The sequence below is a fragment of the Nicotiana sylvestris genome, chromosome 5 (genome assembly GCF_000393655.2).
Source record: "Nicotiana sylvestris chromosome 5, ASM39365v2, whole genome shotgun sequence".
Lineage (NCBI taxonomy): Eukaryota > Viridiplantae > Streptophyta > Magnoliopsida > Solanales > Solanaceae > Nicotiana > Nicotiana sylvestris.
In genome coordinates, this window is record NC_091061.1 from 153,421,838 (window position 1) to 153,441,510 (window position 19,673).

The following is a 19,673-nucleotide window of genomic DNA, read 5'->3' on the forward strand; positions in this document are numbered from 1 at the left end:
GCAGAAATAGTGCAGGCAGTCACTTCATTTCCAGCTGTGTCCAATTGACTTTGTACTGCTATGAGGAAACCACAAGGGTATCAGGTCCTTGTTTGGGTTCCTAGCTCCTGAAGTTGTAGCATTTCACCTTTAGCTGGAATCCGTTAAGCTTGCAGTATAGTCCAAGTAGGTTATGTTCCCTATTTGGTTCTTAACAGTAAGTTTGTTAGATCATCAAAACATAAGGCAAGAACATTTAAAACCTATCAACCCGCCCTCATCAGCCTTATGATGTCCATGACGGTGGGAGGGCTGATGAAGGCGGGTCAAGCAGGAATGCCAGGCTTTTAGGCTGGCAAGCTTCTGAAGAAGAGGTGCACATGTCAAATACCACATTGGAATGGGAGAGAAAAGTGAAGAATCTTATAAGGCATGACATAAGTTCAAATGGTACGCGCGCTTCTAGAGCTCGGGATGACGTAACCCAAAAGACAAAATTGTGCGGGCCTAGGCTCAAAGCGGACAATATGTGTCATGGACTTAGATTGTGACAATTGGTTTCCAAGGACTCGGACGACTATACATAGAAGACGAAGGACGAGATACAGAACATCAAGCGATACCGCAAACAACCTTTAACGATACTTTACTATTCAACCTTCTCACATGCAAGACTTTTATCTTAATTATATGTCGTCCCCTTACTAATAATATAGCTTAGGTATGTATCTCACAGAGACTATATTCTAATACCTGGAGTTGGACATTTATAATGCAGATACACTCTCTTTTCCTTTTGTTATAAGTTTCGCCATTTTAATGTCGTTCTCTATATTTTGTGCATCGAGATAGGCCTCATTTCGTAAACTAATCGTAGACAATCTTCCACTACATATGTAATATTAGGTTTTATTTTTATTCTTTTTGTTCTTTTCAACTAGTGTTGATGTTATAATAGTCAGAGCCTTTTTAATTTCATATATGTTTATGCCTATGTGACCCGATATGATAAGTACCAAATAATTATTTATTGAAGTTCGACGATTGGAGAGGCTATGTACATAATATTATCGAACGATTGAACAAGAATGTAGATTTTCTCTAACAAGAGACAAATCATTTCGATCTTAGAATAAAACGCTTCCACAAAACAAAAATAAGTGTTGCATTTGAGGATGCATAGATTTAAAGATATCATTCATGAATCTTTTGTTCTTTATTTTTCCTTTTATTAAGTAGAAAATATAATATAGACAATATAATTAATCGTATATAGCTATTTATCATTACTTGGAGATGTCCCTTAGGAAAGCTCTCCTTTTAGCCTACAATGCGGCTGTACCTCGTATAATAAGGTTTCGTAACCTAACATAGAATCTTATTTTTAATGAAAAAATTAAGAGAGAGTTATACGATAAAAAAACTTAATAATATTTATACTAAATTAATGAATACAAGACATATGTTTTACTTACATATTTTTCAATACTTAATTATTATTAAATATATATATATACTAGCTTTAGTGTACGTGCGTTGCACGTGAACTTTGCGTGTATTAATAAAATAATATATAAATATAAAATAATATGAATTATGTGTAATAGTGATGTCAGTATATAAATATAAAATAATATGACTACTTTAGTGTTTAGATATTTTTTCAAACGGAAATCCTCTTTTAACCCAAAGCATTAACCAACATAATCTTTTATCTTAAAAAATTGAATTGAATGGTAAAAAGTAAAAGACTTAGGCGAAAAATAATTCTTCCAAAATCCTATAAAAGCATCAAAAACAAAAGTAACAACAAACTAAACCAAGAAAAACTGCCAAATGTTACAATAATATTCTGTAAATTGAAAAATATTAAGGGGCTCACATGCTAAGGCGTAATTCATATCTCGTTTGGTGAGGAAAAAAAACAAGTTACTTCAATATACTCGATATACTTTGTTGTGTTCGTTAAAAAGATCCAAAAGCTTATGAGATTTAGAATCGGCAACCTAAAACTTGGAGGAAGAAAACACAAATATGAGACAATACCAAGTTAAGAATATAAAAGAAGACGGTAAATAAAAGCAAAAGCACTAATAGGCAATAAAGGAGTTTGAATCACAATCAATCGGTTAAGACTTTAGCAACCCTAATGAAAATATCAAACTTGTCATATGGTAAAATAAAAAGGACATAAAAGAGAATTCAAAGCAAGAGTCTTTTCAAGTTAAAACAGAAATCAACAACGAAAGACAACAAGGTAAAAGGCAAAAAAAATTGACTCTTAGAGTAATAATGAAATCTTTAACTGAGAGAAACTAAACCCTAGTGTCATTGAAAATTGATAACGTTTCTAATGCTTGTTAATAGGGATATTCATTTATAGTAAATCTCCTACTTATTCTCTTAATTTTTTCCTTTTGAACCCACCAAATTTTTTATTTTCTTTAGTAGAGATATTAAATGTTTCCTACTTATCCTCCTTTTATTTCTTCTTTTCTTTTTTTAACCTACGAAAATCACCTTTTGTTATGGATATTAATTGAAGAAGTCGTATTTCACTTATTCTCTTCTTCTTTTTCCTTTTTTTTGGTCATAAACAGTTTCATTTTTTCTTCCACAAAAATACATTATTAATATTTACAGTTTCATCCAGCTTAAAATGCACTTACAGAGGAAAAAAATAGCGAACGACATTTCGCTAAGGGCCTTCGTACTTTTAATATAGTATAGTATATAAATTACGTCCTATGAGATGGTATTCAAGTCTCACTATATGAGATCAGGAAAGCATGTGAAAGGTGAACCATTAATCTTATTCTTTATGTTGATATTCACTGCTTCATATGCATATATAAAATATTTGATGTGCCTACAAAATTGTCAGAAGAAAAAGAAATAAGAAAAACATCTTAATTATTTATTTGCGGAGAGCTTTGCTTTAATAAGTGAAGGACAATGATTCATTATCAATTTAGATACATCACAATAAAATAAAAGTAACTACTAATAATATCAACTTGTAAAACAAATTGAATTAAATTATAAAACTAAAGAAGAAATACTAACTTCTTTGGGAAGAATAACGTGGATTTTACAAACTGCTTTTCTTTTACTTTTTTTTTAAAAAAAAATTCTTTAAGTTTTTTTTTGTACGGTAGTATTCTATTTCTTTTGTGATAAATATTGATCATGTAATCTGACCACATGAATACTGCTTCCTGGATTTAGTCCTATTCCAGTATAAAGGTAACGACATATATTGAGTTAAACATGAAGAAGTTATACATCAATGGCTCAATGTGATTGACAAATTTTTCGAAATTAAATTCAACATATTATATTATGATGTTTGTGCAAACAAATCAAAAGATATGGCAGATGCCAGACAATCTTCATTATTTTATCTTTCTGTTCTCCCTAATTTCCAAGATAGCTTAGTTGTATCGTATAAGAAGAAGAAAAAACCAACTCCAAATTAGCGACTTGAAAAGCTGGTCTCACCATCATTCTTTTGGGTGCTGTCGACAATTTAGTAGCAAACACAAATAATGGTAATTATATAGAAAAAAATTTAACCTGTTTCAGTTTAAGGAAAAATCACAAAATCAAACAACGTACAAAGAACATATCACACAAAGCAAGTTACGGACAAAATAAGAAAACACTTGAAGCAATGAACTTACGGTGACGGTAAACGTATGACCACAATAGATAAAAGAGATTCAAAAGTGCAAAGAAGATACAAATTAAATAGAAAGAAAAATACCGATGGATTTTAAGCAAAAAAAAAGATCCTAGAGGTGAATAAATTCATCTACTGGGCGCTTGATGTATGACTGTATGACTTGAAATTTTAATATCCTCTAAACGATCATATTTAAGTTCCACCACGTGTTTATATATTTGAGATAAAAACTCGTAGAATTACTTGGATGTGGGTTGTTTCAGAATTTTCTTAGAATCCTTTTGAATCTTGGCATTAAAGAATCTGTGTTAGTTAAAAATCTTTTTCTATTTTTAGTATATTTCATACTAATATAGCCTACCTATTTTTGTAAATTACCGGGCAAAAAGGTAAAATATACTAAGTAGCAAGGAATTAATCACTGGTATGCGAATCATTAATTATGGTATCAATTCAATAAGGTACCGGATTGTAACCGAAGACTAAACCAATTGATAGTTTACTTGGTTAATATGCTAAATATAAATGGCAAGTAAATAAGTGTCCAATAAACTTAAACTTCAAATACCAAAAATTCGAGGACTCTTTCATACTTTAACTAACAAAAAAATAAATAAACATATTTTTAGTTGATTAGTTTACTTGGTTAACATGCTAAATATAAATGGCAAGTAAATAAGTGCTATATAAACTTAAACTTCAAATGCCAAAAATTCGAGAACTTCTTTCATTACTTTAACTAACAAAATAAACAAACAAACATAATTTTAGTTGATTCTAAGGTCTTAAAAATTATGAAAATAATTAAATGACTATTTTGTCTAATGTAAACTCTATTTTTAAAGGGTAAAAAAGGCGAACGACATTTCGCTAAGGGCCTTCGTGCTTTTAATATAATATAGATATAGATATAGATATATATTTACTTTAATATATTAATTCCAAAAATGAATTATTTACCTTGCATAATTCATTTTAAAATTCAACTTATTTGAGAGGGGTCCTAATTAACCATAAAAAGTTTTGAATTTCGCTTGCTATATTGCTCTCTTTCCCCGTCAATTACGTACACCCCCCTCACTCACTATTCACTAGAGGTTGAAAGTTGAAACCTCACCCAACACACACAGCGCACGTTAGCACCCACCCTGTTTTCTTCTGCGCTCCATTTTTTACATTACGCCTCTGATCACCCCCACCTCGCCCCCCCAAAAAACCTCCGCCTTGGGTTGGTTTCGCCGGGGCTTTATCGAGGTGATACGACGTTGTTCCACCGTCGCCGGACGGTATATATTTGGATATCTTCGTCGGATCCCTTCATTTCCGATAAAATTCAGAATATCTCTGCTCTTATTATCTTCGAAAAGTTGCTTTGATTTCTCTTTAGTAATTTGATTGGAATTCAGTTAATTCGTCGGAAGAAGTTGCTTTGATTTTGAATTTTCACTGATTGAAGTTGCTTGAATTTCGAATTGATTATACTGTATATAGTAGTGATATGATTTAGGGCAGCTGTGAGTTGGAAAAAAAAATATATAGGGTTAGGGTTAGTGTTAGGTTTTAGGGTTTTATGGTGGTTATGATGATTTGACAATGGTGAGGTTATTGGGATTGACGCGAGGAGAGCCGGCCGAGTCACCTCGGGAGGTAACTCGGACAATCCCAACGAGTGAGGATATTGGAGAGAGTGGTTGGCTTATTCGATTCTTCGATTCTGCATTTTTCTGTGAGTGGATCGCTGTTAGCTACCTTTACAAGCATGATCATCCTGGTGTTAGGGACTACTTGTGTAATAGGATGTATACACTGCCACTTTCTGGCATTCAGAGTTACTTGTTTCAGATATGTTATATGATGGTTCATAAGCCGAGCCCCTCGTTGGATAAGTTTGTGATCGACGTGTGTTCTAAGTCGTTGCATATTGCGCTAAAAGTGCATTGGTTTTTGATGGCGGAGTTGGAGGATACGGATGATAATGAGGGGATAAGTAGGCTTCAGGAGAAATGTCAGATTGCTGCTACTTTGATGGGCGAGTGGCCCCCCTTGATAAAACCCCAAAACAGTTCATCTACTTCCATGGGCAAGAATCAGGTGCTTAATAAGTTATTATCTTCGAAACAGAAGCTATTATCCTTGACATCTTCGCCACCAGCTGCACAGCGGTCACTGTCATTTTCACCCTCTTCGGGGAGTTCATTGCCACAGGATGATGGTATTGGGAGTAAAATATCGTCGCCGGAGGAGAATAAGATTTTTAAGAAGTTGATGCCGGGTCCAAAAGTAAGAGATGCATTGCTCTTCAGGAAATCCGTGGAGAAGGATGATGAAGAACCAGAAAAAGATAGTTTTTTGAAGAGACTTTTGAGGGATAGTAGGGATGAAGATGTGAGGAAATTATCAGATAAGGATGATGCGGAACCGGAGAGGGATGGCTTTTTCAAAAGGTTCTTAAGAGAGAGTCGAGACGATGACAGTAGGAAATCTGTGGACAAAGATGAAGAGGAGTCAGAAAAAGATGGATTTTTCCGCAGACTTCTGAGTAATAGTAAAGATGATGATGCTAGGAATTCCGTGGATAAGGATGCAGAGGAATCAGAGAAGGATGGCTTCTTCAGGAGGCTTTTGAGTAGCAGTAGGGATGATGAGGAGGATGTGCACTCAAGTACAGATGGATTTTTCAAACGTATATTTCGTGATAATAAAAATGATTTGGAGGATAAAGCAGGTCCCAAACCTGTTGAAGATGATGAAAAAGATGGGTTCTTCCGGAAGTTTTTGAAGGACAAAGAGAAGAAGGATGTAAGAGATAAAAATGAAATAGCTGAAAAGTCAACAAGGAGTTCCGAAGATGATGAAAAGGAAGGGTTCTTCAAAAAGTTTTTTAAAGAAAAATCCGAGGATAAGAAAGATTGGAATGACCGGACTGATGAGGATATTAGGAGGCATGCAAATGGTGAGGAAGAAGAGTCGTCAGATTTTTCATTGTTTCGTCGACTCTTTCGAGTGCATCCAGAGGATCCAAAATCGTCAACAGCGAATGAGAGCTGTAATGGTGGCAATTTTCTTGAGAGCAGTCCTGGTACTGAGAACTTCTTCCGCAAGCTGTTTAAGGACCGTGATCGTTCAGTTGAAGATTCAGAGCTTTTTGGTTCAAAAAAGAACAAAGAGGTAAGTACAGAACTCTTTTGCCTATTTCTTTCAGTTGCTGATAACCCGCTGCAAAAGGACTAAGTCTGTAATTTTGTAGTGCCATATGTAAATCTGTCTACTCAGTTTGCACGAGGCTGGGCATCTCAGCTATAACCCCTGCATGTATCCTCAAGAATAGAATTAATTTAAGTCTGACACGTACTGGCATACCTATGCCCTCTCCCCATGGTCCTTGCGAATTTTATCATTAAAGACTAAATGCATTTCTTAGAAGTATTTCATAGTGCAATTCTGTCCTTGATTTTTGATCCAAGGTTTAGCATGGCATTCTTACTGGCTAAAGTTTCATGTAACTTGATCACTCCAGTAACTTTAGTGGCTCTTGATATTGGACTATATAGAATCCATTCCAGTGACAGCATGTCATTTGGTATTGGTGGTTTAAGGATATAATAACAGACACAAATCTTGTCATAAAAGGCTCTTGTTTTGGATATCTTCTCCAGGGTTTATGGTGTTCCTTCTCGTGTTCCCCGAAATCCAGTTATGCTTTCTACTATTTAGTGATAATATGTCATACTCCCTCCGTTTCAATTTATGTGTACCTATTTCCTTTTTTTTTTGGTAACTAAATTATTTTATTAATCACCAAGTAGCAATTACAAAACTATAGCACAGCTAACACAACTTGCTATTCTTCTCTATACTCATCTTACTATACTACCTAGAAACATAGGCTATACACAAAAGATTTGTTTCTAGGAGTGACTCTAACACTAACTATATAGGCTATTTCCTTTGAAATCTGCTCCCATGTTATGTTTTTCTTCTCAAAGATACCTCTATTTCTCTCTATCCATACGTGGTAAGCTACTTTTGCATATATCATTCTAAACACCTGCGCATGCTGAGTTTTCCCTTTAGCTTCAGAAATTGACCATTTTAGGAACTGCTGCCAATTGCCAACTCCCAGAAATTGCCTACCAAGCCAGCTACACATTTTACTCCATACTTGAGTAATATATTCACACTGCCCAAACAAATGGTCTCTTGTTTCCACTTCTTTCCTGCACATTACACATTCTGTATCAACATTAATCTTCCAGTTTGCTAGCCTGTCACATGTCATCAATCTTCCCTGTATCATGAGCCACATTATAAACTTTGCCTTTGGCCTTGCTGCATTGTGAAACATCAATGACTTCTATTCCATCCTTCTGTAGTCACCAAGCAAATGAAGGTATATTTGTCTGATCATGCTTTTTTTCTGGTTTGGTAAAAACTGCCTAGCTTCCCGTACACTATGTGCCTCAATTACTTTCCTTACCATCCAACATGCTTGCTGCGGTATTGACATTGTACTCATTTGCTGATTCTTGATATAGTAAGTATGAATCCAGCGGATCCACAACTTGTCTTGTTTATGAGCTAGATCCCAGCAGGTTTTGGCAATAGTTGCCTTTTTCCACAATTTCATATTAACTATATTAAGTCCACCTCCTGCCTTGGGTAAACAAACTCTATCCCAGGCTATCAAAGCCTTCTTTGTGATCTCATTTGCCCCAGACCAGACATAAGACCTGCATATCCCCTCTACCAATTTAATCACCTTTGTTGGCAGGATAAACAGTTGTGCCCAAAAAGCCTGAATCCCAAACAGTACACTACTAACTGGACTTTCCCTGCATATGATAGAGTCTTAGCAGCCCAAGAAGTAATCCTCTTAATCATTTTATCAATAAGAGGTTGCCATTGCATTAAGCTCCCTTTCTTTGTGGATAAGGGAACTCCTAGATACTTGAAAGGTAGTTCACCATTTGCAAGTCCCAGCATCTGCAGGATTTGCTACCTTTCTATCACAGGAACACCTCCAAAATAAGCTTCACTTTTACTAAGATTTGCTTGTAAACCTGAGACTTGAGTGAACTGATTGAACTTCTGTTGGATTGCTGTCACTGTCTTCAAATCACCTCTTGCAAATAGTAGCAAGTCATCTGTAAAGCTTAGGGGAGTGATCCCAAGCTTTGCACACCTAGGATGATATTTGAACTCTTTCTCCTCCTTTAAACTAGCCAGATTCCTGCTTAGGTACTCCGTTGCAATGGCAAATAAGTAAGGTGACATAGTGTCACCCTGTCTCAGTCATTTTGCAGCATTAAAAGGTTTTGTTGGCTCACCATTGACTGCAATTGAGTAGTTAACTGTCTGGACACACTCCATAACCCAGGATATGAACAGCTGGGGAAATCCTAGTTCTTCCATCACTTGCTTCATGTAATGCCACTCCACAGAATCATATGCTTTTTGAAGATCTATCTTAATCATACATCTAGTAGATACGTTTTTCCTAGTATAAGCGTTCACCAGTTCATGTGCCAATATGATATTGTCTGCTATCTTCCTCCCAGGTATGAATCCTGCTTGAGCTTCATTGATCACTGTACCAATAACACCCTGTATCCTTGCTGCTAGGACCTTGGATATCAGTTTATATAGGACAGTGCAACAGGCTATAGGGCTGAATTCTTTAACAGTTTTAGGCTTAGACACCTTGGGCTCCAAAGTTATAGCTGTACAGTTTATGGCTCTATATAGCTTTCCAGACTTGAAGAAATCCATAGCAGCTTCCATGACTTCATCTTTAACAGTAGGCCAAGCTTTCTTGAAGAAAAATGCATTGTAGGCATCCACACCAGGTGCTTTATCATCACCAATAGAGCACAATCCTTCATAGATTTCTTCTGTAGTCACATCTCTGCATAACTCAATTCTTTGCTGTTGGGTGAGTTTAGCTCCATTACACATAACCATTTTATCTATAGCAAAAAGTGTTTGGGAAGCAGTTCCTATCAGTGACTTATAGAAGTCAACTATCTCCCTTTGGATACTTTCTGTATCAGTTATCCTATTGCCACTAATAGCTTGCAACTCTACAATTTGCTTTCTTTGGCTCCTTTCTGTCATTACATCAGAGAAATATCTAGTATTAGAGTCACCCAATTGAATCCATTTTGCCCTGGCTTTTTGTTTCAAAGCTCCTTCTTCAATCATACTCCATTTCTCCAAATTCTGTATCAACTCCTTCTCTTTCATTAACATATCATAATTGCTATCAGCATCTATGATTTTCTGCACATGTTCCAGCTCAATTCTGCCAAGCTCTATCTTCTTTTTAATAAACTTGAATTTCTCTACATTAAGTTTCTTCAATACTATCCTCAATGCTTTGAGTTTCATCCACACATTCTGCATTTTCTGCCTGTGAAACTTCTGATTCCAGATCTGTTGTACTTCATACATAAATCTCTCATGATCAGCCCAAACATTAAAAAATTTAAAAGGAATTTTCCCGTTTCTCTATATCTCATTAAATGTCAAACTCATAGGAGCATGATCAGATATAAATGGTAGCTCATACACAGTTGCTATATGCCCTCATTGCATCATCCATTCATAGTTCCCAAAGGCCCTATCTATTCTGCTCCATATTCTGTCTCCACCATCCTGCTTGTTAGACCAAGTATAATAATCACCTTCCCAGTTCAGTTCATTCAGCTTTAACTCTTGAATACAATTGCTGAAGTCTTGAGTTTCAGCTTTAGTAACTGGATTTCCATGCTTCCTATCTTGCAATTGCAGAACAACATTAAAGTCTCCCCCAATTATCCAAGGAATGGTTGTCATTTGATCTATCTCTTTTAGATTATCCCATAACTGCCTCCTTTTTTCAACTCTATTATACCCATAGACTATAGAAATTGCATATTCTTCATCATTCCTAGCATTTGTGACAGTACAGTGAACAACCTGTACTTCTGCTTTAATCAGCTTCACTGTATAGTAGTTAGAATCCCATAGAACCCATATTCTACCATTTATTGCAGTATTGTAGTTATTAATCATCTCCCATCCAGGTGCTATGTGATGGCTAACTTCTCTAGCCTTATTCTCCTTAACTCTTGTTTCAATGATCCCTGCCAGTTTAATATTTTTGGTTTTCAGATAATTCTTCAGCTCCTTCCTCTTATACCATTTATTGATACCCCTAATATTCCAGATTATCCACTTCATTTGTTGAGTTTTAGATCCCCCACCTCTATCATCAGGTAAGGTAGAGCTTCCACTTGTACTTGCTGTTCCTCTTTTTGCGCTGCTTCTACTAGGTTGTGGAGTTAACTTAGGAAAGTTTTCAAGACTAAAATCCAAGGCTTGGTTCTTCCCCTTATCCACTGTCTCTGTGCTAGTGCTCCCTTTATCCCCAATTGACTGATATTGTCTTGCTTGCTGCATTTGCTTTGGTAAACATTGCTGGGATCCTTCCTTGTCAATTTCTGTTGGTCTATCTGTCACTCCATTTGTCTTAGGCACCTCTATATAAGCTGGTCTTGCCTGTACCTGTTCTATATTCCTTACATCATTCGTAACAGGCCCTTTGGTTCTCCACTCATAGGTAACTTTCTTTGCCTCTCTTCTTCTTTTTGGTTGTATCTCCTTTTGTTCTTTAGGTCCTTGATGAGTATGACATATATGCCCAATAACTTGGCATTTGTCACAATACACTGGCTTCCATTCATAGATTATATCCTGTCGAAACCTTCTTCCTCTAGGATCCATCACCATAATCTCCGTAGGCAAAGTTTTAGTCACATTCACTTCAATAAGCATCCTTGCATAAGAGATTCTTGTTTGCTTAGTGGTACACTCATCAGTAAACAAAGGTTTCCCCAATAGCACTAGCAATTTTACTTAAAGCTTCATTTCCCCAACAACTCATTGGCAATTTTGGAAAAATCACCCATAGAGGAATATCAGTTAAGAATTCCTTGCTAATGTCAAAATCTGGAGACCAAGGCTTGAGAATTATTGGCCTATTTCGTATAGTATGAGGACCAACATAGAAAATTCTATGCATATCAGATATACTTTGAAACTTTATCACATAATAGCCATCTTCATGAAGGAACAAATCTGGTTCTGCAATATCAAGCCAGTGTTGAGCAATATACCTTCCCATAGCATTATATCCTGGATTTTCACCCACAATATAAGCAATCATCGCCGCACTCCACCTCTCTTCTGCTTCCTTCACATCTTGCATCTCAAGTTGTACCACAATTTGCCCATCTATAATCTGAGGAGGTACATATTTCAGAGCCATTCCATGAGTAGCAACTTGATTTTGTTGAAACGGATTTGACCACATTTTGTGCTCCAGTCGTCGATCTGTAGGGTTCATATCGTTAGCCACTGAATTCACTTCATCTCTGGTTCCATTAGCTTCCTCTCTTTGTTCAATTGCAGTCTCCTTGCTTGGTTTGACCTGCATCGCCACCTCTATTACTGTTCCATTGGAGCTACCTTCAATTCCAGTAGTATCTTTCATCTCACTTTGCTTAGCTTGAATTGAAGTGCTTAGAGCCAGCTTTCTACTTATCTCTGAGCTATTTGATGGATCGATTTCACCCTTTCCTTCTTCACCTCCGTCGTGTTGCTCCAGTGTCTGCATGTCCTGTCCGGCCTTCGATTTGTTACTAACTGAGCTTCTAATGTTAGAGATCGGTGTCTTAGGAACCTTCCTTGGTCTTCCTCTTCCTCTACCTCACACCCTAGCCATGGCAGCCACACTCAGCGCACGTTTAGCTAACGTGAGCTGAGAGCATGGTGAAGGCGAGTCCCTTTTTATAACTTTTTAGATGCCTTGAATGACCTTTTTCCATATTTGGAAACAATTTACCTGGCCACACAAAATATATGTGCCTCATTTTACGCTACAAGTTCAAACGTCTTCTCTTTTTTCTTAAACTCCGTGCCCAATCAAATAGTTTCGCATAAATTGAAACGGAGGGAGTATAAATTAGGTTGAAACTAAAAGATGTAAATCTTCCCCTTGACCCAAACACATACTAATTCTCTATCTCGAGAATGTATGCCTGTTTTTTTTCGAATTCTTTTTATGGGTTTTCATTGAATCTCTTTTATCACCTTAAAAATGAACAGTAATTCTGCCTTGACATGATAAATAGTGATGCCCACCTGCAGAGTGTAGTCACCCCTGCAGCCTTGGAGTAGAAAACACTTCATTTTAGTGTTATTCACAAATTATTATTTTGATATAATGCCTTGTACTCTGCTGCTATTAATTCCGACATGTAGACCATTACTTCCCAAACTGCATATATCTGTTGATGTTTTTATGATTGGAGGGATATGCTGTTCCATGTCAGATCTTGTTAACTAAACGCCACGATTTTGGTCAATCAAGAACTGGTGTAAAACAATGGGAAATGAGGACGGCTAGTTTTTAACTGAATCTACAGAGTGATGAGAAAGTTGATTAACAGAAGCAGTCATTTTTCATGATCATACTGTGATGCAATCATTAGAAAGAGAGTGTGTGTGTGTGTGTAGAGAGAGAGAGAGAGGTGGTGAGAGAGTTATGATATGAAAGCGGCCCTAAGTTTTTAGGTCTACTTTATTCAGTGAAGGACACAACATTTAGCAAATTAACAGGAGGAAGAGGAATAAATAAGTCTGGAGAAGACATAAATCATCTTTTGTTGCTGGTTTTGTGGCTCACCTTCGGGATCTTCTTTTTCAATGTTTAATATTTCATGGGTGTTGCTAAGAACTGTGGAGGAGGGAATTACAAGTTGGAGATTTCAGAGGGTTGGTAGAAAAGGAAGTTAGCGTGGAGGACTATACCATTGTGCATCTTCTGGCTAATTTGGAATGGAAGAATAGGAGAATGTTCCAGATAAAAGCTGTAAATAGAATTAAAAAATCTTGCTATTTCATCGACTCTTTTGGTGTAAAGTGAAAATAACCATTTTTTTTGTGTGTGTAGTAATTGGAATAGTTTGGGGGAGGACTGTGGATAAGCTAGCTATTCACTGTATGTGTAATTTTTGTAATACAGACTTGGTGTGATATTAATGAAAATTATTTGGTTTATCAAAAAGTAGTAAAAAATATAGTTCCCTTTTAACCTTTAGGAAACTGAGGAAGTTAAGTAAATGTACTATGTCATACACATTTTCATGTTAAACCAAAAAATGAAAAAGATATAAGTACCTGAATTTTAGTCCATGCACAACTTCAATTTCGTCTTCGAATCATCTTAGGTTCCTTTCCTTCCAGCCTCCTACACAAGCTATACATATATGCTGGTACACTGTTCCATATCCTTATTCTTTCTCTGATCATTTTCCTCGCTATCCCGTGCAAAAGAATATCTGTGAGTGTAACAGTAGTTACCATAACACAAAAAGGTATTGAGACAAGCTTTCCAACTGCTGACTGCAGACAACGGCAAAAACTGATTATCCATGTCTTCAATATCCATTTCATATGTATAACACCTGCTGCAGTTCACCATACCCTTCCTCTGCAGGTTAAACCAAATCAGACAGGCTTCATATGTTGCAATCCAATAGAAGAAAGCGACACTGAGAATTTTGCTTTCTGAATCTTCAAAGGCCACTATGTGATAGTGCTATAAAAAATAGACATAGGATTATAACAGGACTTCACAGTTCACAGTTCGTCCACTTTTGTTTTGGAGCACATTTGGTTCTTGAAACCATCTCCTCAACCACTTGAATAGTAGAATTTCACTCGATAATTTCAAAATTTCTATCCCCGATCATCCATTCTTTTTTCCTTTGATTACCTTGTCCCATTTAACCAAGTGATAAAATCTTATTCTTTTTGTCCTGAAATTTCTCAGTCCATCTTTTCAAGACTTTGTTAGGATCGGAAATAGTGACATACCATAAGTTGATTTTTTGTTAAGCACCATATTGATGAGAGTCAATCTTCCACCTAATGATATATAGTCTTTTCTAATTGGTCAGGCGTCTTAAAACGTCTCAATAATCCTTTGCAATGTCAAAAGAGATTTGTGTGAAGCCCCAAAGAGGGAAGCCTATGTACGCAGAAGGGACTTCCCTTCAGTTCAGCATCCCGAGATTCTTGTCATGGACTTGTATATTTTGAACTTTTTTTGATAAGTAATTGAAATTTGTGTTTTTGAACTTTATAATGTGTAGTTCAGATTGGACCTCAAAATAAGCTAAAATTTCAGTTTGTTTTTCTTCTCTGGCAGCAAAGTTCTTTCCATTTTCCAATGCTGAAACCTTGCTGTCCAGTTCTTCTCCATTGTTATTTCAGCATCCTACTCAAACCCTCAATTACAAAGTTGCCTTAACCCCCTTGAGATGAAGAAAATCCTTCAGTGCAGCATTACTCAGTAGTTAGAACTCGACTCCAGAGATGCACAAATTGATGCAAATGACACACATCTATCCAAAACCTATACCTTTACAGAGTTGACTTTCCCGATTAACTCATTCATATGCTTTTTCAATGTCAGTTTACTTAGTAAACTAGGTTTATCTTGCCTCATCGTCATGTGCATTCATTTGCATTGAACCAAGCATAAGTGGTTTGCCTGCCATAAATAAAAGCATTTTCTGCATCTAACACCAGTTTACTGATAAACTTCCAATTTTCTTACTTATAATTGTTTTAAATTATGTGAGTACCTTGGTTATAACTTTGAATATGCTACCAGGGAGGCTTATGGTTTTGAAATCTCACAGTGCATCTGTACACAACATTTTGAGGATCAATGCAATATATGATGCACTGAAGCTCCTTTGAAAAGATTCAACCTTGTGAAACCGATCAAGATATTGTCTGCTTAACTGCAATTTGACATTTTTGTCCTACAGGAATAGGACAGGGACATAGACTTTGTTTTTCTTGCTTTCTGGTCTTCCGATGTAAATACTTTTGCAGCGTTCCTTAGCGCTCTTTTAGCACAATTATTACCTTCTAAGAGAAAAGAAACTACAGTTCAACCTTTTTTTGGTTATGGTAAATCAATTAGTTGTATTTCCTTTTCCCATCGTAATCCTTCTTCTTTGTAGCCACTCTTTTTCCTCCTGTAAATCCTCATTTTTGAAGTTTGTCTTTGATTTTCAGTCTCTTGGAATACAGTTGTAGAACCTTAGAATCTTCTAAAAGCTTCTGTCTTCGCAATTGTTTTCACATACAAGTTCATCTTATCTATATTGTTGCATCTTTTATGCACATCTTCCATTGCATATGATAATCTTTTAACCAAAGGCATCGAGATATTTCCTGTCACCCCATTTTAACTAAAGGAATCACATTTATGTATCCAAGAAAGTTCTTTAGTTCTTGCACCTCTTTCCAGTTTTCTTCCAACTCTGTTTTTTAAGTTGGCTTCTCCTTTGATAAGCTCCTTGAGGTAGAATTTAGCTTCTACAACATTTGAGACTCCTCTATCCTGAACTGCCAGACGAGTTCAGGTTGTATCCTGTGAGACTCTTCTTCAGCATTAAAAAAACTGTTTTTTGACATCTAGTTTTTAAGAGTTTTCTGATAAATTAATAATTTTGATTGATGTTTTGAGGAAATATCAATACACGACTATAATATAAAACAGTTGAAGATCGACAAAATAATTTGGTTCTCTATAAATGGAGTTCAACTATCTACACCAATAGGATCTCGTGAGTCGTGGGTGCACCAGAAATTCACCGAACTTGAATTTCATGTTCTACCCCTTTGTAAGGTCTCTTATTCTTCTCTCTCCAAAGTACCCACATGAGAGCCAAAGGAGCTATATCCACCTCTTCATCATCTTCTCCTCAAAACCAAGACTGCTAATGAAAGTCTTCCTCCTTGTGAGATCCATTAATCAGTTTAGTATGATATTTTTGTGCCTTAGTTTGGGTTTCAGTTTGCTGCATTCTTCATAATATGTGGTACTTGTGTGCATTCGAACAAATAAGGTAGAAGGGGTGTTAACACTCTGAGAAAGGTGGGTTAGATTTTTTTTTTTTTTGAATTGGTAACTATTGTATATATTATAAAAATCAGTACATAGGTTGCACTGAAAACCAAATTTACATAGAGAGAATTTATAGATATTCTAATTTGAGACCTAGCAGGATCCTAGTATGTCTATGATTGTCAATGTATCTTCTGTGTACATCTGTTTGCACCAAAAACAAAATAGAAGAATACAATTGAGTTTGATCTTCTGCAGTGAATTGCTTCTGTCTTCAAAACATCTAATGTTCCTTTCCCTCCAGACTGTCCACCAAATACATGCCGGAACAGTCCTCCATCTATCTCTGCTAGTTGCTTCAGCTCCAGCTTCTTCCCAGCTATAAATGACATCTTTAATCCTGTATGGCATTGACCATGAAATACCCCTAAGACTAATAAAGATTTTCCATAGTTGGTCTGTAATCTTGCAATGTAGAAACAAATGGTTGACAGTTTCTGCATTTTCCCCACACAGAAAACATCTTGAACACAGAGAAATTCCCCTTTTTATGAGATTATCCTGGGTTAAAACCGCCTCCTTTGCTAGTAGCCAAGTGAAGCAGGCTACCTTGTATGGAATCTTTGTTTTCCATATATGTTTCCAAGGCCATGTGTCTACCTGTTGATTATCATGATTCAAAATCTTATATGCATCCTTCACTCGGTAAACCCCTCTGTTGTGCCTCTTCCACCATATTGAATCCAAACCTTCCTGTAGTCCTGTAAATGCTTCCAGCTCTTTGTAGAGGTCAGTTAATCTTGTTATCTCCCAGTCATTCAGCTGTCTTCTTAGAGCTATTTCCCATCCTTGACAACTCCTCATATCAGCTACTGTCTTATGCTGGTTTTGTGCTAAACCGAACATATTTGGGTATCTTTCCTTTAAGCTTCCAATTCCTAACCAGTTATCATTCCAAAATGATGTGTTCCTTCCGTTGTTCACTCCTATGGAGGAGTGATTCTTCATTATTGGCCAAAGTTCTCTGATGGATTTCCACACACTTACTCCATATGATGTTTTGACTTTTTTTGACACCCAGTTGTTTTCTTCACCATACTTTGCTTTGATCACTTTGGCCCATCAAGATTGGGGTTCTTTAGAGTACTTCCATAACCATTTAATTCTAAGAGCCTTGCTTTGGTTCTTCAAATTCCTTATCCCCAATCCACCTTGTTTTTTATCCATTGTTAGCGTCTTCCAATTGACTAAATGGAAGACCTTTTTCTCCTTATTGCCTTGCCAGAGGAATGTTCTTCGGAGTTTGTCCAATCTCTGTAAAATGCCTGCTGGAATTGGGAACAAAGACATCATGTAAGTAGGTAGAGAGTCTAATACTGAGTTGATTAGAACTAGCCTACCCCCAATGATAGGTACTGCGATTTCCATCTTGACAACTTCTTCTCACACTTTTCTATGACTGAATTCCAGATTTCTTTTGATTTGGATCTTGCACCAAGAGGCATCCCAAGGTAAACAGTTGGTAGGGACCCAACTTCTCCTCCCAATATCTGAGTCAGTTGCCCCATGTTGTTAACTTCATTAATGGGAAAAATATTGCTCTTTCTCCAGTTAATGTGTAATCCTGATACTCCCTCAAATAAAACCAAAATGATCCTTAAGAATCTAAGTTGGTCTTTTTCAGCATCACAGAAGACTAGAGTATCATCAGCATATTGGAGATGTGTGATCTCTAGATTGTTAGCCCCACTCCTATTTACCTCAAAGCCTTTAACCCATCCACTGACTTTAGCCGTTTTGATCATGTTGTTCAATCCTTCCATGACTATGATGAATAGAAAGGGAGATAAGGGATCACCTTGTCTGAGACCTCTGTGTGAATGAAAATAACCTTTAGGACATCCATTTATAAGAATGGAGAATTTCACAGTAGATATGCAAAATTTCATCCATCTAATCCATTTTTGCCCAAAACCCATTTGTTCTAACATTCTTAGTAGGAAGCTCCAGTTCACATGATCATAGGCCTTCTCGATATCCAATTTGCATAAGATTCCAGGTTCTTTCTTTTTTATTCTTGAATCCACAGCTTCATTGGCAATCATCACTGCATCAATTATTTGTCTTCCTTTGATGAACGCAATTTGTTGAGCATCAACAATTTTCCCAACCACCCTCTTAAGTCTTTCAGTTAAAACTTTTGAGAGCAGTTTGTAGAAGCTCCCTATCAGACTGATCGGTCTGAAATCTCTCAATTCTTTCGCACCTGTCTTCTTTGGAATCAAAGCTATATATGTTGCATTGAAGCTTTTCTCAAACATCTCCTGTGAATGGAAGTTGTTAAAAGCCGCCATGATATCTTCCTTCAAAATGTCCCAACACTTTCTGAAAAAACCCATTGTGTATCCATCTGGACCTGGAGCCTTGTCAACTTGCACACATCTTCAGACTGCTCAACACTTCTTGTTCCTCAAAGTTACTCTGTAAATACTCCCTTTCCGATTCAGAAATGCTTGAACTATTTTCGAAATTGACTGTTGGTCTCCATTGTTCAGGTTCTGTGTATAGCTCCTTGTAGAATTCAATGATCTCGTTCTCTATTCTTTCTGGATCCTCGATTACTTCCTGTCGAATTATTATTTGGTCAATGTTGTTGTTTCTCTTGCGTGCATTTGCAGTCCGATGGAAAAATTTTGTATTCCTATCCCCTTCTTTGAGCCACAAAGCTCTTGATTTTTGTCTCCATGCAAATTCTTCATTCTTGAGTTGCACCTCAATCTCCATTAGAGTGGCTGCTTTCTTGACTGATTCCTCCTCTGTCAACGCTCTTAGTTGTTGCGTTGTCTCAAAATCTGCTAGTTGACTTAGCAATTTTGATTTCTGCAGTCCCAAATTGCCTTCGTAACTTCTGCTCCATCCTTTTAGCTTGCCCTTGAGAGCTTTTAACTTGCAAGCTAAAATGTAGTCAGGTCTTCCTGAGAATTCAAAAGATCCCCACCACTCTCTAATTCTGTCCTCAAAACCTTCCCACATTCAGCC

At 36.5% G+C, this 19,673-nt stretch overlaps 1 protein-coding gene across 3 annotated transcripts in view; it reads left to right on the forward strand.

Moving 5' to 3' along the window:
• The first annotated feature begins 4,730 nt into the window (after nt 1-4,730).
• Nucleotides 4,731-19,673, forward strand: part of LOC104247961 (phosphatidylinositol 4-kinase beta 1) — a 37,890-nt gene continuing 22,947 nt past the window's right edge. Inside the window, exon 1 of one of the 3 annotated variants that reach the window (XM_070174723.1) lies at nt 4,731-6,832. In XM_070174723.1, the coding sequence (XP_070030824.1) occupies nt 5,258-6,832 (1,575 nt within the window). In that variant the 5' untranslated portion in view covers nt 4,731-5,257. The remainder of the gene's footprint in view (nt 6,833-19,673) is intronic. The other 2 variants (XM_070174724.1, XM_070174722.1) reach the window with 2 other exon arrangements.